The sequence below is a fragment of the Dipteris shenzhenensis genome, chromosome 16 (genome assembly GCF_047967505.1).
Source record: "Dipteris shenzhenensis isolate YYH24624 ecotype China chromosome 16, Dip_SZ_1.0, whole genome shotgun sequence".
In the NCBI taxonomy this organism is placed as follows: domain Eukaryota; kingdom Viridiplantae; phylum Streptophyta; class Polypodiopsida; order Gleicheniales; family Dipteridaceae; genus Dipteris; species Dipteris shenzhenensis.
In genome coordinates, this window is record NC_141611.1 from 4,318,922 (window position 1) to 4,338,063 (window position 19,142).

At 44.8% G+C, this 19,142-nt stretch overlaps 1 protein-coding gene across 2 annotated transcripts in view; it reads left to right on the top strand.

Annotated features, from left to right (window-relative positions):
* Positions 1-19,142, top strand: part of LOC147892438 (uncharacterized) — a 257,358-nt gene continuing 238,216 nt past the window's right edge. The window contains exons 1-3 of one of the 2 annotated variants that reach the window (XM_087387226.1): positions 1-344; positions 12,542-12,576; positions 16,033-16,075. In XM_087387226.1, the coding sequence (XP_087243352.1) occupies positions 237-344; positions 12,542-12,576; positions 16,033-16,075 (186 nt within the window). In that variant the 5' untranslated portion in view covers positions 1-236. The remainder of the gene's footprint in view (positions 345-12,541; positions 12,577-16,032; positions 16,076-19,142) is intronic. The other variant, XM_087387228.1, reaches the window with a different exon arrangement.

Below are 19,142 nucleotides of genomic sequence, written 5' to 3' on the forward strand. Positions count from 1 at the left end.
AGCAGATCCGGCACACAGCGGTTGCTTTTTCATTGTAAAGCTCACAAAAAAATTAGAGAGAAAATCAGAGAGAATTGACGTCTGACAGCGCAGGAATTTGAGCGGAGTCGAGAACGTCAACAACAGACCTTACGCTATCGGGATTCTGCTCCCGGACAGAGATTTCAATAGAGCAGTGGCAGCTGCAAAAACAGAACAATTGAGAGGCCACCAGCAAACCTTTCCAATTTGCTAAAATGCTGATCATTTTTGTACTTGACACCAGTGCCTCTATGAACCAACGCTGCAACAATGGGCTCACGTTGCTCGACTGTGCAAAGAGCGCAATTGAGCAGTTTCATAAGGTGACTTAGATTTGGTTGAACCTTTGATGCACTTAATTTGCAAGCTCTCATTTTGTGTGTGTGTGTGTGTGAGAGAGAGAGAGAGAGAGAGAGAGAGAGAGAGAGAGAGTGTCTTTCAGACGATGGTCAAGCTGGCTGCGAGGACGGCGTGGTCATTTACATCACGTCAGAGCTAGAGCATCGTGTTGTGGCTCGTGCCATTGTTCTCAGCAGTCGCGAAAGGTGCCACTCGATCATGTCTGCAGGCTAAAAAAATATACTAAAGTCTCTGTGGCTACTGTCTCAGCTCAACTCCAGTAGGGCCGGAAGTTCTCTGGCTAAGTGACTCACATATACTGAATCAAGGGCACTGTCAAAGTGGATCGTGGTACAGGTAGGGTGGTAGGAGCTCTCCCTGTGATGACTGGCATAGTAGCAAGAACATAGAAGGCTAGATATGAGTGGTCAGCTCCGAGTGGGGGGGAGGGTACTGTAAGGTCATGTATCCGTGAGACAAAAGCTAATGGGCCCAGTAGGTAGTCTACTGTGCTAGTCCCACCGCCATGTGGAAAACAAGTGAATCCCCTGGATGATGGCCATCTCTGAAGGCCATTGTAGATGATGAGATCGTGGACTGCTCCCAACTCAAGTAAGTGGTCCTTGCGTTGAAGTCCCCCAGAAGAAGCCACCTAGGCCGGACCAAAGGGTACGATTACAGCTCCATACAGCCATACTCAGCTTGCTCCGTGCACTCCCCTCCCGGAGAGATATTAGGGAGCAAGTAGTAGGAAGGAAGGAGGAGAGTAGATAGGAGTAGATGTCACATCAAAGTACAGAATGAGTGGTGGATGGGGACTTACATAGTCCCTCCACATTTCCCACCAAAAGGGCCTCAAAAATAGCCCTTTCCCCCCCTTCATTACTGCACTATGTTGTGTTTTTAGAGGATGAGTTTGGGAATGTTCCTAGATTCATCTAGGTATATATTTACTTTCTGAGCTATAGCCAATGAAAATACATTTTACTGCCCTGTTGTCCAACTTGTACTGGAGCTAGGGTATAATGGTCTTCAATGCCCTGGTTGGAGCTCTATTCAGCACATAGTTTGCGTACATGATGGCATCCAACTGAAATTTGTTGGGCAAAGACTTACCCTTTAACATATGCCTGGCCATCTCCATTAGAGTCTGGTTCTTCTGCTTTGCAATTCCATTCGGCTTTGGTGTGTATGGGACGGTGCACGGATGGATGATGCCACGAGCCACAGGACATGTATTCAACCCCCTTGTTGGTACGAAATGTCACCAGCTTGTGGCCACTCTCATTTTCAATCATGGCAAGTCCAAGTATAGCAGGTGAAGTCATGCACAAATGTGACAAAAGTGATAGAATATTCCAATGGATGCTGTCGGCATAGGACTACACACAGCTCTATGTATCAGATGCGATTTGCGGGCTGCACCACTGTCCCATCCTTGGGAAAGGAGAATCTATGCATCTTCTCCACAAGCATCCCTCACAAACGTGCTTTAAAGTGCATGCATTTCTGGAAGATTTACCACCATGACCTGTGAATGCATCTTAGCCAAGCTACCAATGCCCAAATCTCTCATACCATAGATTAGTGCCATAGCTGAATCTTTGACGGCATGTGCCTCTACAACAACCCTTCTCTTATACAGGCCTCTGGTAAGTGTTTCAGTGAGTACAATGCTGTTATCATGCCGGAATTCATACATGGCACAATGATAACCATGGAAGGTCTATAGGTAGTTGTAGAAATCAGATTTTTTTTGATACTTAGAACATATGAAACATCCAATAGAGTGACTGCATCACTTGATACTGATGTGATTTTACCAATGCCTCTCTGACAGCATAAGAAGCATTGTTGGCACATGTCGTGATGCCCCTTTCAGGTGCATTATCCAAAGACATAAACATTTTCTTGCAGAATGTGATGTGCTTGGAAGCACCACTATCAAAGTACCATGTGGACATAGAATCAGCCACTAATAAAGTGCATCATGCTTGGAAGGATTATACTGATATGTGAACAAATGCCCAATCATCATGAGCTGCCTCATTGCTCTTTGCAGCTGCAGTAAGAGCATCTGCAACTGCAAGTGATGATTGCTGTTTTTTCTTCTCTAAAGCAATGTGCTTTCTGCATCATGGCCTGGCTTCCTCTCATTTTCTTCTTGGGATCACTCTGACTAGAACGAGATGAAGTACCAACATTATTTTTAGGCTTGCTTGGATTCTTGCCTCCCTTGCTCTTACCTTTATGGTCAGTGCAAATGCTTGATTTGCATTTATGGAGGCACTCCGATTTGCATTCACTGTGCTCCTCCTGCAAAAGCAATGTGACAAGCTGATCAAAGGTATAGTGGTTGGGATTACCTTTTGCCACCAACCTTAATGTAGTAGCAAAGCCTTGATAAGAATTAGGAAGTGCACTCAGAGTAGTATACACAACCAGAGGATCCGACACAATCTCATCAATATTAATGAGCTGCTTTGAGAAGTCCTTGACCATCCATGCTTTCCTATTCTTTCATCTTGACACCATCCAACTGCTTATGCAAAAGGGCAACTACGAGACAAAGTTCAAGAAAAATGGTAACTCATACAAGCCACTGTGGGCTGAGGCAAAGGGCTTGCCCTTGTTGTGTGTATGTCTGTCGAGATGTTGGTATTCAGCAACTAAACAATCCCCAATTTATGGGGCAATCTAACAACTCACAGGCCAGCCAAAAGGCCAGCCACCTCAGCCAAACAAGTGGCCAGAAAGACCAGCTGGTCTGGCCGACCAGAACTGGCCGATCAGTTGGCCGACCAGCTGGCCGGCCCACCGACCAGCTGGCCGACCAGCTAGGTCTGGCCTATAAAAGGCATCTGCCCCCACACTCCTTCTGACAGGACAGGACCTACAGCTGCTCTTCATCTCCACCATCTTTTGCTGCAGGCCCGCCTGTTCCATCTACCTCTCCTCTTCAGATCTGCCTTCTCTGCTGCCTTCTCTCTGCCTCTCCTTCCTGCCTCCTGGCTGCTCCATCTCCTTCTGCTCCAGATCTGCCCCATCCTTCTCCAGATCTGCCACCCCTGCTACAGTTCTGCTCCAGATCTGCCACCTCTGCTACAGATCTGCTCCTTTTCTTCATCATGTTGCTATTCCAGATAGCCTGAAGGTTCCTTCCTCAGAGCATGCTGGTTTTCAGCCATTTCCTAGGGCAGCTCTAGCCCTTCATCTTCATCATCATCGAGCTACACGGAGGACTGCGCTTCGCTCCCTCTACTGCTATCTTTTCTACAGTTTCTCTACATAGAATCATCTTTCTGATTCACCTCAGCCACGGTCCTTAAGACACGACGGCTTGAGGTTCTTGTATTCAGTTTTTCATATTACCGACAGGCACTATGTTTTCTGAGTTCCGTTCTTCAGTTGTGTCTGAGTATTGTCTATTTTCTGATCGCTCCACTGCAAACTCTATCGTTTCTCTATAGTTGGGGGATGGTGTGGTCTCCTTGATCTTTGTATCCGGTGTGCCATGTTAAGAGTGACACCTCAGCTTAGGCTGTCCCCTCTTAGTAGAGCTGGGATGGGCTGGACCTCCATCATATGTGCTTTGGTTAACCTCTGCATTGTGCGCGTTCTCTGTGTCTCTAACTCCACTGCTCTATGCTCTCTTCCTGCTGGTTCATGCTACCCTCGTATGGGCTATCTCCTCCTCCTGTACTTGACTATGTCTTGCGACGAACTTGAATGCATAGAAGTATGTGACATGTCATTGTGCTCAATGTGTCTGTCTCCTGTCGCACAGTCACCCCTTGTTGTCTGATTTGCTGCAAAGCAGAGAGTGGGTGAAAGAGGAAGGAACGAAGGACGAAGGCTCCTTGGGAGCTCATCAAGGTCAAGACAGCCCCCCTTCTTTTCTTGCAATGATGTCTTCATCAACAACCGCCACTTCTACGGGAATGGTGACTCCTCGTGCATCGGGCTCGACATCTGCTAGTCAAGCTACTACCTCATCTCAACTTAGGGTTCACGTCAAGTCTTGCTTCTACATCCACCCCACCCGTGGGTACTCATTTTGCTTCGGTCATGTCTTTACCTTCCATGAGCGTTCCACCTCCTTTTTCATCTACATCTATGTTGCCTTTTCTACTATCTCTCTCCTTCCCTACTGCCTACCCATCAAACATGGCTTCGACTCCTTCCCTCTCTTTCCCAACTGCTCTTCCATCTTCTCTAACGCCTACATCTTCCATGTCTCCACCCTCAACTTTTGCAACATTGGGGCCCTCCGGATATGCAGTACCATGTGTGTACACTTCCTCTATGGCTACATACCATTGTGGTCCTCTGCAGGAGGATCAGCCTCTCCACCGTATGTCTCCATGGCACCCACATTTAGTACTGCTCCATCGGGAGGCCCTTCAACTCTTGCACCTGCTTCAGCCTGTGGGGGGGATATGGCAGTTCTTAGTCCTGCAGAATAAGCTAGACTTCTTGAGCTACTCAACAAGGTCCATGTGTGGAGACTCAGAAGTTCAAGGGCCACCTCCATGAGGATGCGGAAGCTCATGTGAGGAAATTGCTGACGGTATGTAAAGCTAAAGGTGTGGAAAACGAGCATGCCTTCCTACACATGTTTCCGTTGACTTTGGAGGATGCAACTGATGTATGGTACAATCAATTTTCTTCTCACTATTTTAGACTTGGACAGCCCTTGTTATACACCACGAACCCCCCCTTGTTGTTGAGGAGTGCCTGGGGCAATAGGAGTGGGATAGACTTCATCGCTAGTACAAAGTCCCTAAGTCCTTGGCAACCAAATAGTTGACTAATCCTCTTGGGCAAGTATACCAAAAACATCTCTTGCAACAAGCTCTGACAAGTCCACGTTTTGTGAACACAATGCACAATACACTGAATGCTCACTTTCAAAGCCACCAATGCTTGGCTCAACCAAAGCAAAATTGTCCCGTTGAATACTGATTGTACTTCAAAGAAGGATCCCCTTGGCTCAAGGGCCAATGAATGCGAGCAAAGGAGATCAAAAGCACCAAAATAGCGACATAGAGGCCTACACCCCTGCATAGCGAGGTAGGGTGCTTGCACCTCTGCACGGCGAGATAGGGTTTCAGCGGCGCTGCTGCATACCTCGGGGTTCGAAGGACGGATGACCCTTCTACACATCACAGGATCTGAAGAGGGCGACAGAAGTCCGGCCGCAGCCCAGCAGTTTTGGAGGCAAGAGGCCCGCTCTCTTGTAAACATTGGATCTTGGGGTCTCTGAGGCAACTGAAAATTTTGGTCTTGGGACGGGGAAAGGGGTGTCCTAACGGGGTGACTCCCCTCCGGTGCGAATAGACCCTTAAAACTGTTAACCTTTTTTGAAATTACAGCAAGTCATTTTCTCTCTTCTATTACTAAAAGGAAAGAATGGAAGGGGAAGGGATATTTAATAATGAACTTGTCCTTTTTCCTCCACTACTAGAAGGAGATAGGGAGAGAACACCATCACCTCCTCATGAAGAGGATAATATAGATGAGAGTTACACACATATTGAGTATGATAACAGAATCTCTTGATAGCGAGTTTTCCTTTAGGAATGAAGGGAGAAACGAGTCCATCTAAGAGCAAGGCTCTGAGTTTACGTCTTTAACTCAAATTCTCGTACACATGGATTATAATCCAAGTGCAAGAGGGAGAGAGGAGTCTCCCGTTGATAAGCTAGTTTCTCAGCTTAGCCATATGATTGAACAGCCCATTATGACAAAATTAGGGACTAAGAGAGTGCTGAATTTCGGGGATGAAGATTTAGGTACCCCTAGAAGAGAGCCAAATTTCAACCTCGAGAGAGAAAATAATTCCCAAAGTATGATGGAGCAAGAGAGGCAGATAAAATCCTCAATTGGATTTGCCATTTTGTGCTATATTTTGCCCATCAAGATAAGACCGGTCACGAGAAACTTGCTCATGCCACATTACATCTACAGAAGGATGCTTTGATGTGGTGGTCCTTATCACAAACAGGAAAAGAGCCTATTCTTCAATGGTCCAAGTTTGTAGAGTAGCTTAAGGCCACTTTCATGCCTCCGAGGCATGAAGAAGAATTGACCTTTCGTTGGGAAAGGTTCAAGCAATTTGATAACGAGAGTAACGCTGAATTTACAGCTAGGTTCTGGAAACTCTCTTTGGAGTTACCTGAGAAGAGTGAGGATGATAGAAGGAAGAAGTATTTAGCAGCCCTAAGCCCGAAAGTGAGGTATGAGGTTGGTTCAACCCAACCCCCCTGAAAGACCTCACTAAATTGGCTGAGATTGCTGAGAGGAAATTGAATCCTCGTAAACCTTTCAACAAAGGAAATGAGAAAGCTATTGTACAAAATGTTAACAACCAATCACGTCTTGGATGGATACCATTTCCTTCAATGAGAAGAAAAAGCTACTTAAGAAGGATAAATGTTCCGGATGTAAGAAACATAAGCCAGGGCATCCATGGCATAAATGGCCTACTCTATTAGCCAAAATTGCCAAAACCAATTTTGCAAAAGGGAAAGGCAAAGCATCCAGGCAGGAGGGTGAGGCTTCTCTACAGTGAACATAGAACCAAGAGTAAATGCTATCCATTCAGCCAACACTGGTGTATGGATGTGTGAACTGGATAGCGAGTAGATATATTTATTGTAGAGTATGGATAGAGAATAAATGATTTTTTCCTCCATGTAGAGTGTCTAATAGGATGAATAGGCTGAAATAGAAGAGTTGGAAAAAGAGATTGATGATCTATAGTTTCTATAGATTAAGAAGCTCTTCATCGCAAAATCATCTATAGCCAAGGTCCACCACATTTGGGTGAGAGAATCGTTTTAATACTGACTAGTTGTTGACTTATTGAGCAGGTTACTATAAAGCGATTTCAGCAGCTTGGTATTCTGAAGAGGATTCTGAGCATGAAGAGATATCGAAGAGGCACTACAGTGGTACTTCTGCATTTTCATTATCCAGCATCAACAGGAACCAGAACTTGAAGATGAGATTTAAGTTTTGATTCAGAAGAGATCGTGTACTACCAAGAGAAGACTGTTTGCAGATAATGAAGAGGAGATGCAAATGCAGAAGTGAAAGAGAAAAGCGTATGCAAGAGAAAGAGACAAAAGAGGATCCAGAAGAGAACTTCTACCCATTCAAGTAGGAGGGAGTGTCATGACAAGAGAAATCCCGAATCCGTGATTAGTAGACATTAAAACATTATTATATATTATATGCCAATGGTGTAACATGTATTTGTATATGATGGACACTGACCGATTTATGGTGGATCATCTCTGTAGATAGAACTAGTCGAGCTGGAGCCACTGCTTCAGACGACATCAAATTTGGACGTGAGACACTTTATTTATAAATAAAGATGTGTGTGAAGATGTGCACACACATGTCTAGGTCCTAGGGGCAATAGGAAGGGAAGGGTGCATTAAGGTGCATTGAATGGTAGATGCATGGGTCATAGGATAAGGGTAGGTGTAAATGGGAAGATGGAACTTGAGTGATCTTAAGGGACATTAATGAAAGGGTATCACCCTTTCATTGTGAATCTCACGTACCATTCTCTATTCACCTTGCATTCATCCGCCTTCTCTCTCCCACCTTGCATGTAGGTCGATAAGAGAAACAAGTACTCTCATGAGGGTGCTCTTCCCCATTGGAGGGCCAATCGACATTCAAATTCTGCATGCATTGCACACATTCGCATTCTCGAGAAGTTTGGTTCTTCACATGCTGAAGCGCAGCTGCATAAAACAGTGCGAGCTGTTTTCATTGACTGTTTGGGCAGAGGCTTAGCCTTCCATGTCAGTCCTAGATTCACAGTACAGATCGAGTCAAAACAACAGCATAAACTATTCCGAGACCATGCCTTCGAACTCAAGCAGTCCAGGTACCAATATCCTCCAACTGTCCCTCTCATGATGGGTGAACAGCCTGAAGTCCTTTTGGCACCATGCTCTAAAGGTTTGTTTCAATCTGTCCTCCATTTGGCTAGGTATGCAACCAAATAGTGTACTCGAGAAGTTATATACCAAGCATCAATCCGGATTACCTGGACCGTAAGTCTTCATGTGTGATTTTGTGTTGTCCCCCTCTAAGTTACAACCTCCAAGCCAACTTTGAGTCCTCAGGTCTTGTCAAAGAATCCCCCTCTGTGTTAGCAACACGAGCCAAGCTCCTAGATGGCTCCAAGCACTCATCACTGTTCATCACCTTCACAAAGGTCTCTGACTCTCTTCAGACCATTTCTCAATGTGGGACATTCTCATTGTAACACAGGAGTCCGTATACCTAATCTTAGTAACACCGGGAGATGCCACCAGGAAATTCCTCTCTAACCGCCACATGAGCTGAGTTTTCGTCCAATCTATGGCCTGTTGGTATTGCGATAATTCTTTCTATCTTAAATGGTGCGTTGCCCTATCAGCTAGATTTAGATGCTCGTTTGGGAGAGACTAAAATGAAATTGTTTAGACTTCACAAGCAGTTGTAGCTTGAATGAAGAGATTTTGGACTACTTTTTGATTGGCATTCTCCTTTAGTGCTAGCCTTTGTCATGGCTGAGTCTGCCCTTCACCTCTGGAGTGCCGATAGAAACTTAGTTCGAAGACTTTGTATAAATGGATGCTCAAGTATGTGTGGGTGTGTGGATTTGTATGTGTGTGAGCATATTTTTATACTATGGTCTACACCCACTGTTGGGCACTGATGATGTCAGTGGGGATGCCATAGTAGCTAGTCCCTGCTATTCGTGATGGAGTTTATGGTTTTCAATCTTATGAGTGACTATCATGAGATTGAAACTGCACTATGTTGTGATTTTAGAGGATGAGTTTGGGATTGTTCTTGGATTCATCTTCTTTGACTTTGAGCTAGCACCCTTCTTCTCGGTTCAGCCTTCTTCTTTCTGCAGTCCTTCGCAGAATGTCCATAATAGAAGCATTTCTTGTCTTTCTTTCGCTGCTTCTTGTTCTCTTCATCTAAAGAGTCCGCTTTGTCGTCAGATTTTTCCTTCTTGCCCTTGCCTTTTCCAGGTTTACCCTTACCCTTGCCTTTGCTCTTATCTTGAGCTACTAGGGCTTTGTTAGCCGTTCCATCATACTTCTTTTTCCGAGTTTCTTATTGCAGCAATATTGAAACCAGCTCCTCGAACGTCACTGGTGCCGCCCTCTGCACTACAATCCTCTTAGTAACAAAACTACTATAGCTCCAGGGGGGGCATTCCTAGCAATAGCCTAGCCATCCCGGTCAAGCTCGTCCTTTTACCAACTGCCGCTAGCTAATCCTGCACCACCTTCATCTTGGTGATGTGATCTTAAACTGATTCTCCTTCATCCATGCTCATGCCATGCAGCTCCGTCTCGAGGTCCAAGTTCCTCGCCTTTTGGTTGAGCTTGTAGAAGTCCCTCAATGTGGTCCACACCTCAAAGGAAGTGTTTGCCGTCTGTGCGTGGGGAAGCACCGCATCCGCGGTGGTACGCACAGTGATAGCTAAGGCCTTCACATCACGGATCTACCATGCTCTCACTAATATAGGGTCAGGCGTAGGGTCAGGCGGCGGTGTTAGCACTGTTGCTGTAGTTGATGTGGCTGGAGTATCATGATGGCTTGGGGAATGAGCTCTCTTTGCATCGCAATCTCCCCGACTCCCTTAGCACTAAGTGGCTCTGAACCTTTATCTTCCATAATGAGTAATTGGTCCCATCGAGAGCTTGCCCGTTTTTCCAAAGTTAGAGATCTGATATCTGTTGGCCATGATAATGAACTGAAAGAAGGTAAAGTTAGAGTGTTGTACACCTGCTTGAACCTGAGCCTTCTACCTAGGTACAGTCCTTCAGACACTTGCCTAAACTTGAGCCTCTTGCCTGGCTACAATCCTTCAAACGTCGAAGTAGAATCCCCTGAGCAATGAATCAAGGTCATTTGTCTTCAAGCTCCACTTCCCTTGAATTTTTGTCAGGGCTCTACTACCATGTTAGAAATGAAATCCCTACAAAGGGTCTCCTGCAGCAGAAGACCAATAGAGCTTCCCCAGGAATCACACGCGAAAGTGTTAAACTACAGAATCAAAACTTCTTTACTTGTTTGTACTTCACCAACCTTGATTGTGTGTGCAATCTAGTAAATAGATAGTGCTCCAAGAAATATATAGAATTTACAATGGTATATTTCCATCCAAAAACCACATACATTACAAAGGAGATGCCAAACCGTGGTCCTTTGATCTTACCAAAAGATCTCCTACTATCTGCTTGGCACCTCTAGATCCCTGAGCCCGCGTGCTCATTTGTTCTTATGTAGACTCTCCACCGTCTAGTGATCCCAGATATATTTGATTATGTATGATCAGACTTAGGACTTGGCACGGGTGATGATGCTCGTTTAGTAGCTCCACCCTTATTGTGATTTGTATCAGGTTTTCTTTCAGTCTTATAGACCCATCGGTCTTCTAAAGACACTAATAAAATTTCTTTCTTTCTTTCTTTCCACCTTAGTGCCTGGGTAATCCGCCTAGGCGGGCAGCACTTTCTGAGCTAAGTCTGCAGCTTCTCTATGCCTCCTTCACCACCTGGATGTAGGCCCAAGGAAGGTCCTTTGCTGCTCCTTTCTGCTCCCTGAGTGGCTGCTCCAGGTGATGCCTAAGGAGGCCCCAAATGCCTCTTATATAGGGGCAAAGACCCCTCAAAACCAGCTGACTAGTACGGGGGAATCGGCAGACCCAATCAGCCCCCCCCACCCGACTTTCCTGCTGCCTATAAAACCCCCTAGTGAGGCACGTTTCTTGAGGGCTGGCTGGGCTTGTTTGGTCATGTGGCAGGCTGCAACTGTTCCTAGGCAAGCCATCCCAAATTCAACTTGATGCTAGGCCTATATGGCCCCAAAATGACCCCGAATCATGATGCCTCCATCTTGCTACTGTTCTGTACCTGTCCGGACCTCCTCCAAGCCCCAAAGCCCTTGCAAACTGGTCTGTAGACACTGCTGCAGGTGTCTGTACCCTAGCTGATATCAGCGCTGATGTCATCATCTCCATGGTGGCTTTCCTCTGCCTAATATCTCTTTCCTTGTGCTGCCCACATGGCAGCCTGTTTGCTGTCCTTGTGGCAGCCCCAAAATTAATTGTCCTATGTTCTAGCCCCCCGATGCACTCCTTATTTGGGGGCTCATAGATGGGGAGGTGGCCTCTATAATCCCAACACATATGTGGTGACTAACTCAACCACTAACTGTGGTTAGGGGAAAAAGACTAAAAAGGGTAAAAGTTCCCCTAACCTTATTACATTGGTCAATGCCTTAGAGATTAATATTTCTAAGAGGGCTATGATGAGCCTTCTCTTTGGTTCATTACGTTCTGTGCTCTTTATGAACTGGGAACATGGAGGAGAGAAATGGCCTTCGTTCCTTGTTTATGAACACACATGGAACAACTATTACATTGTGTGTGTCAAGATTGTATGATATTCAATTTAAATGAGAAGAATATTATAATATGATGACCGACTAACGGCCAAGGTTACAGTATGAAGGGCCTAGTACTCCATAAGGATGTCATAGCGTAATACAATCAAGAGCACTTAGAACCATTGGCTTGTCATGATGGTAGCAACACATGGATCTAATCCATGGCAAACTAATAAATTTTTGTTCTTGCAAATGAACTATGCAGAGGTGGCATGGCTATTTGTCATTTTGTACTAAAAAAGGAAACTTAGGTAGGACTCTGAGAGGATCAAAGTGTATACACCCAAGCTCGATGTGGTGAGGTGGCCTTGAGCCATCATAGAGGCATCAGACAGTTGATAAAGCCATTTCAGGTCGTCCTTTCAAAAATCTCCCTCTTTAATTTTCTGATTTCTTTGCCATATGTTTTGAGCTGCTAATCGATTTAGACATTATCCTTTAATAGTTCTATGACAGATAGTCCATACAACAATGTGGGATCGTTGTTTTGACTGATAGTTTACAGTTCTATGACTGATAGTCCATACAACAATGTGGGGTTTTTGTTTTGACTAGATCTTATCTTGTCAGCTTTATAATTGTAAGCAGGGTCAAGATGGTGAACACTAACTTTGATGTTGATCAAGAGTATACTTTGTTTATGATGGATTGAAATCAAGCCTGATCTTCTCTATTCAACTTTGTGACATGCTTTTGATAGGTGCGATTGCGGGATGCATCAGTACGAATGGACAGGTGAGGGGTCAATGTTATTCCTCTGTTCTTGTTGCCCATTAGAACAGTTAATCATTCAAGTCAAAAAATGGTGGCCCTGATGGATATGTTTCTCATAGTGAAAGTAATATCTATTTAAGCAATTTGGAAACATGGAAATGAGATCGTTATTTAAGATTACGTTGTCTCTTCCTTTTGTTCAACGAGAGGGACCCTCCCCTTGTTTTATTTTTCAGTTCTTTCAGCTTGCTTCTGTGCTATTTGAATAAGCACCTGTCTTTGGCTCTAATGTCTCAAAGGGCTCTTTGTGGGGAATGAATGATTATTACAGATTTTGATTTGTGTCCTTTAGTGGCTTCGTTACCATCTGTAATATTGCTTGTGTTGCTTCCCGCACTAGGTGCTAGTGTGTGAGTGAATAGCCTATATAAGGCCTGTACTTCACTTATCTTGTCATACTTGATGAATGAATGAAAGCCTTCATTATGTCTTCATTTGAGTATCACTTCTTTACTTTCTAACATGGTATCAGAGCCACCTTCCATAGCTGCCACGTCATCCTAGGCCTAACCCTAATTTGAAACCCTAATCTAGTTTTAGCCCTCATTCTACCTCTCCTTGCAGCCTTTAGTCTCCATTTTTTGCCTCCTTCATAGCCAACCACCACCTCATCTCCTGCTGCCTCCTTTGTCCTGTCCTTGTTTGCTGATCGGCAGCTTTGACGCCCTGAAGGCTGGCTGGTCGGCACTTTCTTCTGCATGTGAGGGTTTCAAGGGCTATTTGGAGGCTGCTTCAGAGCTTTTCGACAACCAGCCTCAACTTGCTGCTGCTGCATACCGGACCACCTGCAAGCAGCTCCAACGCCATAGTCACCACCTCCGAGCAGTTCCCTTGCCACCAAGTGCTGTGTACTGGTCTGGCTCTGCATTTCGGAGCATTCTCTTGCTGCTGTGTGCATTTTGGAGCAGTTACTTGCATTTCAAGTTGTTCTAGGGTTGCTGTTGCAGAACTGCCTACGATAGAAGCATTTTCAAGCAGTTCCTTGGCCTCTAGCACATCTACATGAGCCGTTTTCTGCATCAGAGACCTGCTACAGCATTCAGAGGTGTTCTAGGGAGCCGCCTTTCACATTGGTGATCTGTTTTTGCACTTTGGAGTGCCCTGGTGAGCGGTTTTTAGGGTTTCGGACCTGCTACAGCACCTTGGGCAGTTATCACGCCCACAAGTGCTCATCTCGTGGTTTATTTCTGCATTCTGCTGCTTTCTGATTTGGGTTCACATTTGGAGCACCACTAGGCCTGTATTTGTGTCCTCTTGCATACATGGAGCCTCCGAGGTCATCGACTAGCCGCTGGACACATTTTTCTTCAACTGCCTTGCATTTGTGAAGGCTGTTGATCCATTTCAGATTCTTAGACCAGCCCCTCTATTTGCTGGTTATCTATTTCAGCTTGTTGCCTAGTTTGACACTATAGAGCCTCGTCCTTGTGGTGAAGACTCATTCACTCTACCCTTAGCTAGGGATGAGCAGCATGACAAAGCATTGGCACTTATTGGTGAGAGGTTGGTCAACAACTTGCTTCATCAACTTGACCTCACTACTACAACCAAGGAGAACCTGGACAAGCTCAAGAATATTTATTCTACATCTATTGGACCTGAGCCGGAAGCTTTATCAGCTCTATTGCATGATCTATCCCTCTCTGAGGAGGAAGATGATGCTTAGTTCTGTGTGTGTTTGTCTTGAGTCAATAAAGGTTCTCAGCCTTGAGTTGTCCCTCTCAAGTGAATGTATTTGGAGTCAATAAACGGTACTCTGCCCTGGGTTGTTTCCCAAAAATGAATGTATTGTCTTTTACTTTAGCGCGTTTAGAGTAAGCGGGGGTGATGAGTGATGGTTTGCCCTTGCCGATCGCAAGCTGACTGAGAAGTCACTATCACACGGGAGGTGTTGGATAGTTGGATTTGCTCTTTGTAGTATTGCGGTGGAGGGGGGATCGGTCTACTCTTTGCGAGTTGAGTCTCACACTCTTTGCTCTCCAATTAGATGATCATGTTTGTCGTCCACTTATTGGAAATGCAAGCGAGAGAACGCAAGAGAATGGGGCTGAAGCAAGATGGAATCCTCGTGACCTCCTCCTCACCCCTGACCCTCGTGATCTCCACTTGATCCATGGCCCTCGTCGACGTCTAAGCCAAATCCCCTGAGAACTGCCTCCTCCTCATCATCGCTCGCCTCTGCTGATCGGACGTTTGAGCATGCACCTTAAGAGTGAAACTATTTTAATTTGAAATTAGATTGGAACTTGAAGAATAAAACAATTTAAAAAGTGAGATTACAAGTTGGAGTAGACTTATACCGAGCGAGCAGCCACTGCAGCCCAGCGACTGCAGTTTGCTACTCCCTACGCCTCCATCTCAATAAACCACTTCTTCGCTCCTATGCGGAATGCGCGGTTGGTCTCTTCATTTATGGGACGATGACCAAGCGCAAATTGCTGTCGATCCAAATTATGAGAGTTAGATAAAGCGCATGCAATGTGTAATAAAACAAATAGAACAATCAATTAAATGAGAAGTAGACTTACTACCCATGGCTCGAACGTGGCCCATCCGCCACTAGCGAGGTACGAAGCACCTACGGTGTCCAGCCGTCTCCTCGCAGCCCTCCTCTGATTGTCGAACTTTGTGGACGTGTCCCTCAGCTCCTTCTTCAAAAAATTCCAATCACCTTTATCTACCCAGTTGGGTTTAGGCTTCTTCGCCGCGATGGCATCTCGCAGCTCCGACCTGCGATGCTTCAAGACAACACACATGCGCTCTCACATGTACGTGTCATCGAATTCCCACTTGGGGGGGTTAGGGAATTGTCTTTTCAATTCATTGATGACTGCCTTCTTCTTTTCGTTATCCTGGTTCCGCAAGTCAAATGTTATGCCACTCTTGAAATGGTGGCTCATCAACAGTCTCATGGCGGCTAGCACTTGACTACCCTTTTTATTTTCTATGATCTCTTTACCCATAGTGATCTCATAGTACAAGTCCTTAGGCGAGGGAGTGGCAGTAGTAGAGCTAGAGCGAGGGGTGGTACTGCGAGAGCTTACGGAGCAAGGAGTAGCAGAGGGAGTGGGCTCTAGGGTGCCTCTGCCTGTGAGTGGAGAGGGCAAGGGACCTGACTGGTACTAGGTCTCATGACAAAGTGGAGACTTGTAGGGATGTGAGTATGCTGACTCGTCTATGATGTTTGTAACTGGCTGTCCCTCTCTTAGGGACTGTTTTCGTGTAATATAATGACAAATAGATCTCACTTAAAAAAAAAAGAGTGTGTTTGTGCGTGTGTCTTAGCTACTAATTGAAGTTTTTTACAGATCAACGACCACATTTTATAGGAAAAGCCTTTGCTTTCTTAATGCTTGAGCAATGCATTTAAATGGTCCCGTTCATATCATTGTATCATTGATACTAGTCTATTTGCAGATACATGCTGGTGACATGTGGCGAGGGATCAAATGCTATTCGGGTAACTTCAAATTTTATGCCATGTTTTTATTTTCATGCAATACAAATGCATATGTAAGTCAAAATCACGTACCTTCTTTTCGTTTTGCTGGTTGTTGTGCCACTCTTTAGTGGTGTTTATATGCTATGCTGAATTCTCTGTTATGGTAATCATCATCAATGCCGAAATTTAAATGGTCCTACAGCTTGGCTCAATGGGCTTGTTGTCCATGCATTAAAATCGCATATTTAGATTGGCAGACTTGGAGCTGCAGAAGTATGCGGCGGCTCTTGATGGGTTTACGGTTTCCTACAAACCCAATAGTTTCTTTTTATTTCTTAGTTTGTGCAGGTTCACCTTTCTCAAGATTGCTTTAATGTTGTGTGTTCTCTTTGCTCTCACAAACTTCACAAGTGGAGTCCGCACATGCATGTCTGAACCAGTCACACAATTCCACACAGCCACTACAAGTCTGAGGCTGCAGCATGCAGCTCAAGATAGCCTAAGCACAAAGTAGGAGGCCAGCCCCGAGCAGTTGGTACAGCTTCCATACAGTTGTACGAACATGCATAACTAGATGGATAAGTTGTTTGATATTTGTCAGTTTGACATGGCTTCAAACATTCGACAATGGGATAGTCTACATAGCAATACATACTTCACACGTGGTCACGAATTGCTTTTGCAACCTTTGAAGGAGAAACTACTTTGAAATTTGGTATTTTTCAGAGCTGGATCCCTTGTTGACACACCTTGTTTTTTGATTTACATGTTTGCATCTTGGCGATGGTAAATCATTATATCAACAGTTTCTAATGGATTAAATTTGTATGCCAATCAATGCCACATAAGCAAATAGGGCATAGTGTAATGGTAAGCTCAACCTATGGGATTTTGGAGCCTAGTAAGGTGGCACTTGCATGCCATTTTTGGTTTGGTTAGAGGGAGCCATTTGTCTTGTGTCAAAGAAATGTATGGGAGAGTGAGGTACCAATCAAGTCTTAAAATTGTATGGAAATAATAGAGGAATAGGCTATTCTCTCTAGAGTCTTTAAGGTGCTGGCATCTCATAGTCTGTGAAAGTATGCTTTTCTCTCTCTCTCTCTCTCTCTCTCTCTCTCTCTCATTACAACTACACACATTCCGGACCTGGTTGGGACCGAGTGAACTCCCAGTGAAGCTTAGCTTCTACAAAGATCACTGCTTACATATCACAGAGGAGGGTTTCATTGACCCCCTAGGATACACACAAATCTACTTACACCACTCACCAAGGATCTCTATTGGGCAGTTCTGGGTCTCTTCACATAGACTTCGTATTGAGAGCAACAAAGCAGAACAACTACCCAGGGAGAGGCGCATAAGCACATTATGTGACATGCAGGAGGTTGAGACAAAGGAGCACTTTATCTTCAGGTGTCCTGTTTACTATGAGATCCGAGGGCGTTTCTATTGCCTCTTCAGAGATAGCTATGGGATTTTGGCCCGATTCCTCTCCTACCCAAAAAAGCGATGTTTGGCAGGCTTCATTCATGAGATACTCAGACACCGCGAGAGGATACTTCAAGCATGGAGACAGGAGCAGACTTTTCCCTTGGCTGATCCCTCTTAGAGCTCTATCACGGAGTTTTTCCAGCCAGATCACATGGACCCCCACGAGATGAGGCCTAGACATGACCGTGACCCAGAGCCAGTGACCCGACAGCTCAGACAGAGGGTTGACACATAGATTACACTTGGGGATATCCCCTCCCTGTTTAGAGTCGAAGCCCGATGGATAGGGGTCAGGATAACCTTGGTTAGGCGTAGAGCTATGACTAGGACACGTGCCACGGTTGCACCCGTGAGTGGCCCACAACACTCTATCGCCGATTTCATGCCTCCATTGCCTCATCCACACTGATGTCCTGATGATGATGATGATGATGATAATGAGATTGATATAGAGTTGACCACCAACATGACTATGTTGTACTTAGGACTTAGTACTACCATTTTGCATTGGTGTGGATGCTCATTTAGTAACTCCACCACCACAGCTCGTTTGTACCGGTTTTTCACAGTCTCATAGACCCATCGGTCTTCCAAAGACTTTAATAAACTTTCTTTCTCTCTCTCTCCAAATGTATTTGATTATGTATGATCAGACTTAGGATTCAGCACGGGTGATGATGCTCGTTTCAGTAGCTCCACCCTTACTGTGATTTTCATCTCATAGACCCATCGGTCTTCCGAAGACTAATAAAATTTATTTCTTTCTTTCTTTTCTCTCTCTCTCCCTTTCTCTTCATATTTCTTCTAATTTTTTGCTTTGTTTCTTCCTTTTCGCCTTCAAAGTTTTTGTTGTCTGGTTGCGATTTCCATGCTTAGTAGACATTGGGTTTACCCAAGAGTTTCTAAAATCTTTTATGCTTGGGAACCGACAACGAGAACATAAGCATAGCTTTGCTTACTAAGTTATTATTATTGTTTATTTTTATCATTTACTCATAATTTTGTCTAAAGTCGCTTACAAACTCCCTTCTTTCCTTTGTTCTTTTGGTTGTTCTATAAAATATTTTAATTTGTAAGATTGGATATAGTCTCATGAAGGTATATATATAGGTTCATCATGGGCTGTGTGATTATGGAGGGAACCTCGGGCCAAACCTTGTCGTGGGGCAACCTTTACTTTAGACATAGGCTCCTCAGTCCGGAAATGTTGGCTATAGAAGGAGGGAGTCATCTTCAAGATTTTATGAGGGACTTTATGCAATTGGCTCTCCTCATTCCATAGGTGTTGGAGTTGTGCCCCTACAAGTGTCCATTTTCCTTGAGAAGAGCGGTAGAAGTACTTTGCGAACGTGTCTCAATTGCTTGAAGTGTGATCCTAGCATGCCATCAAGCATGGTGAATCTGGTTGCTGCTCCCTAAGCTTCTCGATGGAGGTAAGATCTCATTGGAGGGTTCGCTCTCTCGAAGGGACTTGTGGCAAATTGAATTGCTGTTCTGGCGATGCCGTGTTGCTTTTTTGAATGGCCTTCACTATCCATTAATCCTAGCCATTTTGAAGCGGGGTATCATCACAGGTATTTATTCTGTGTGATAG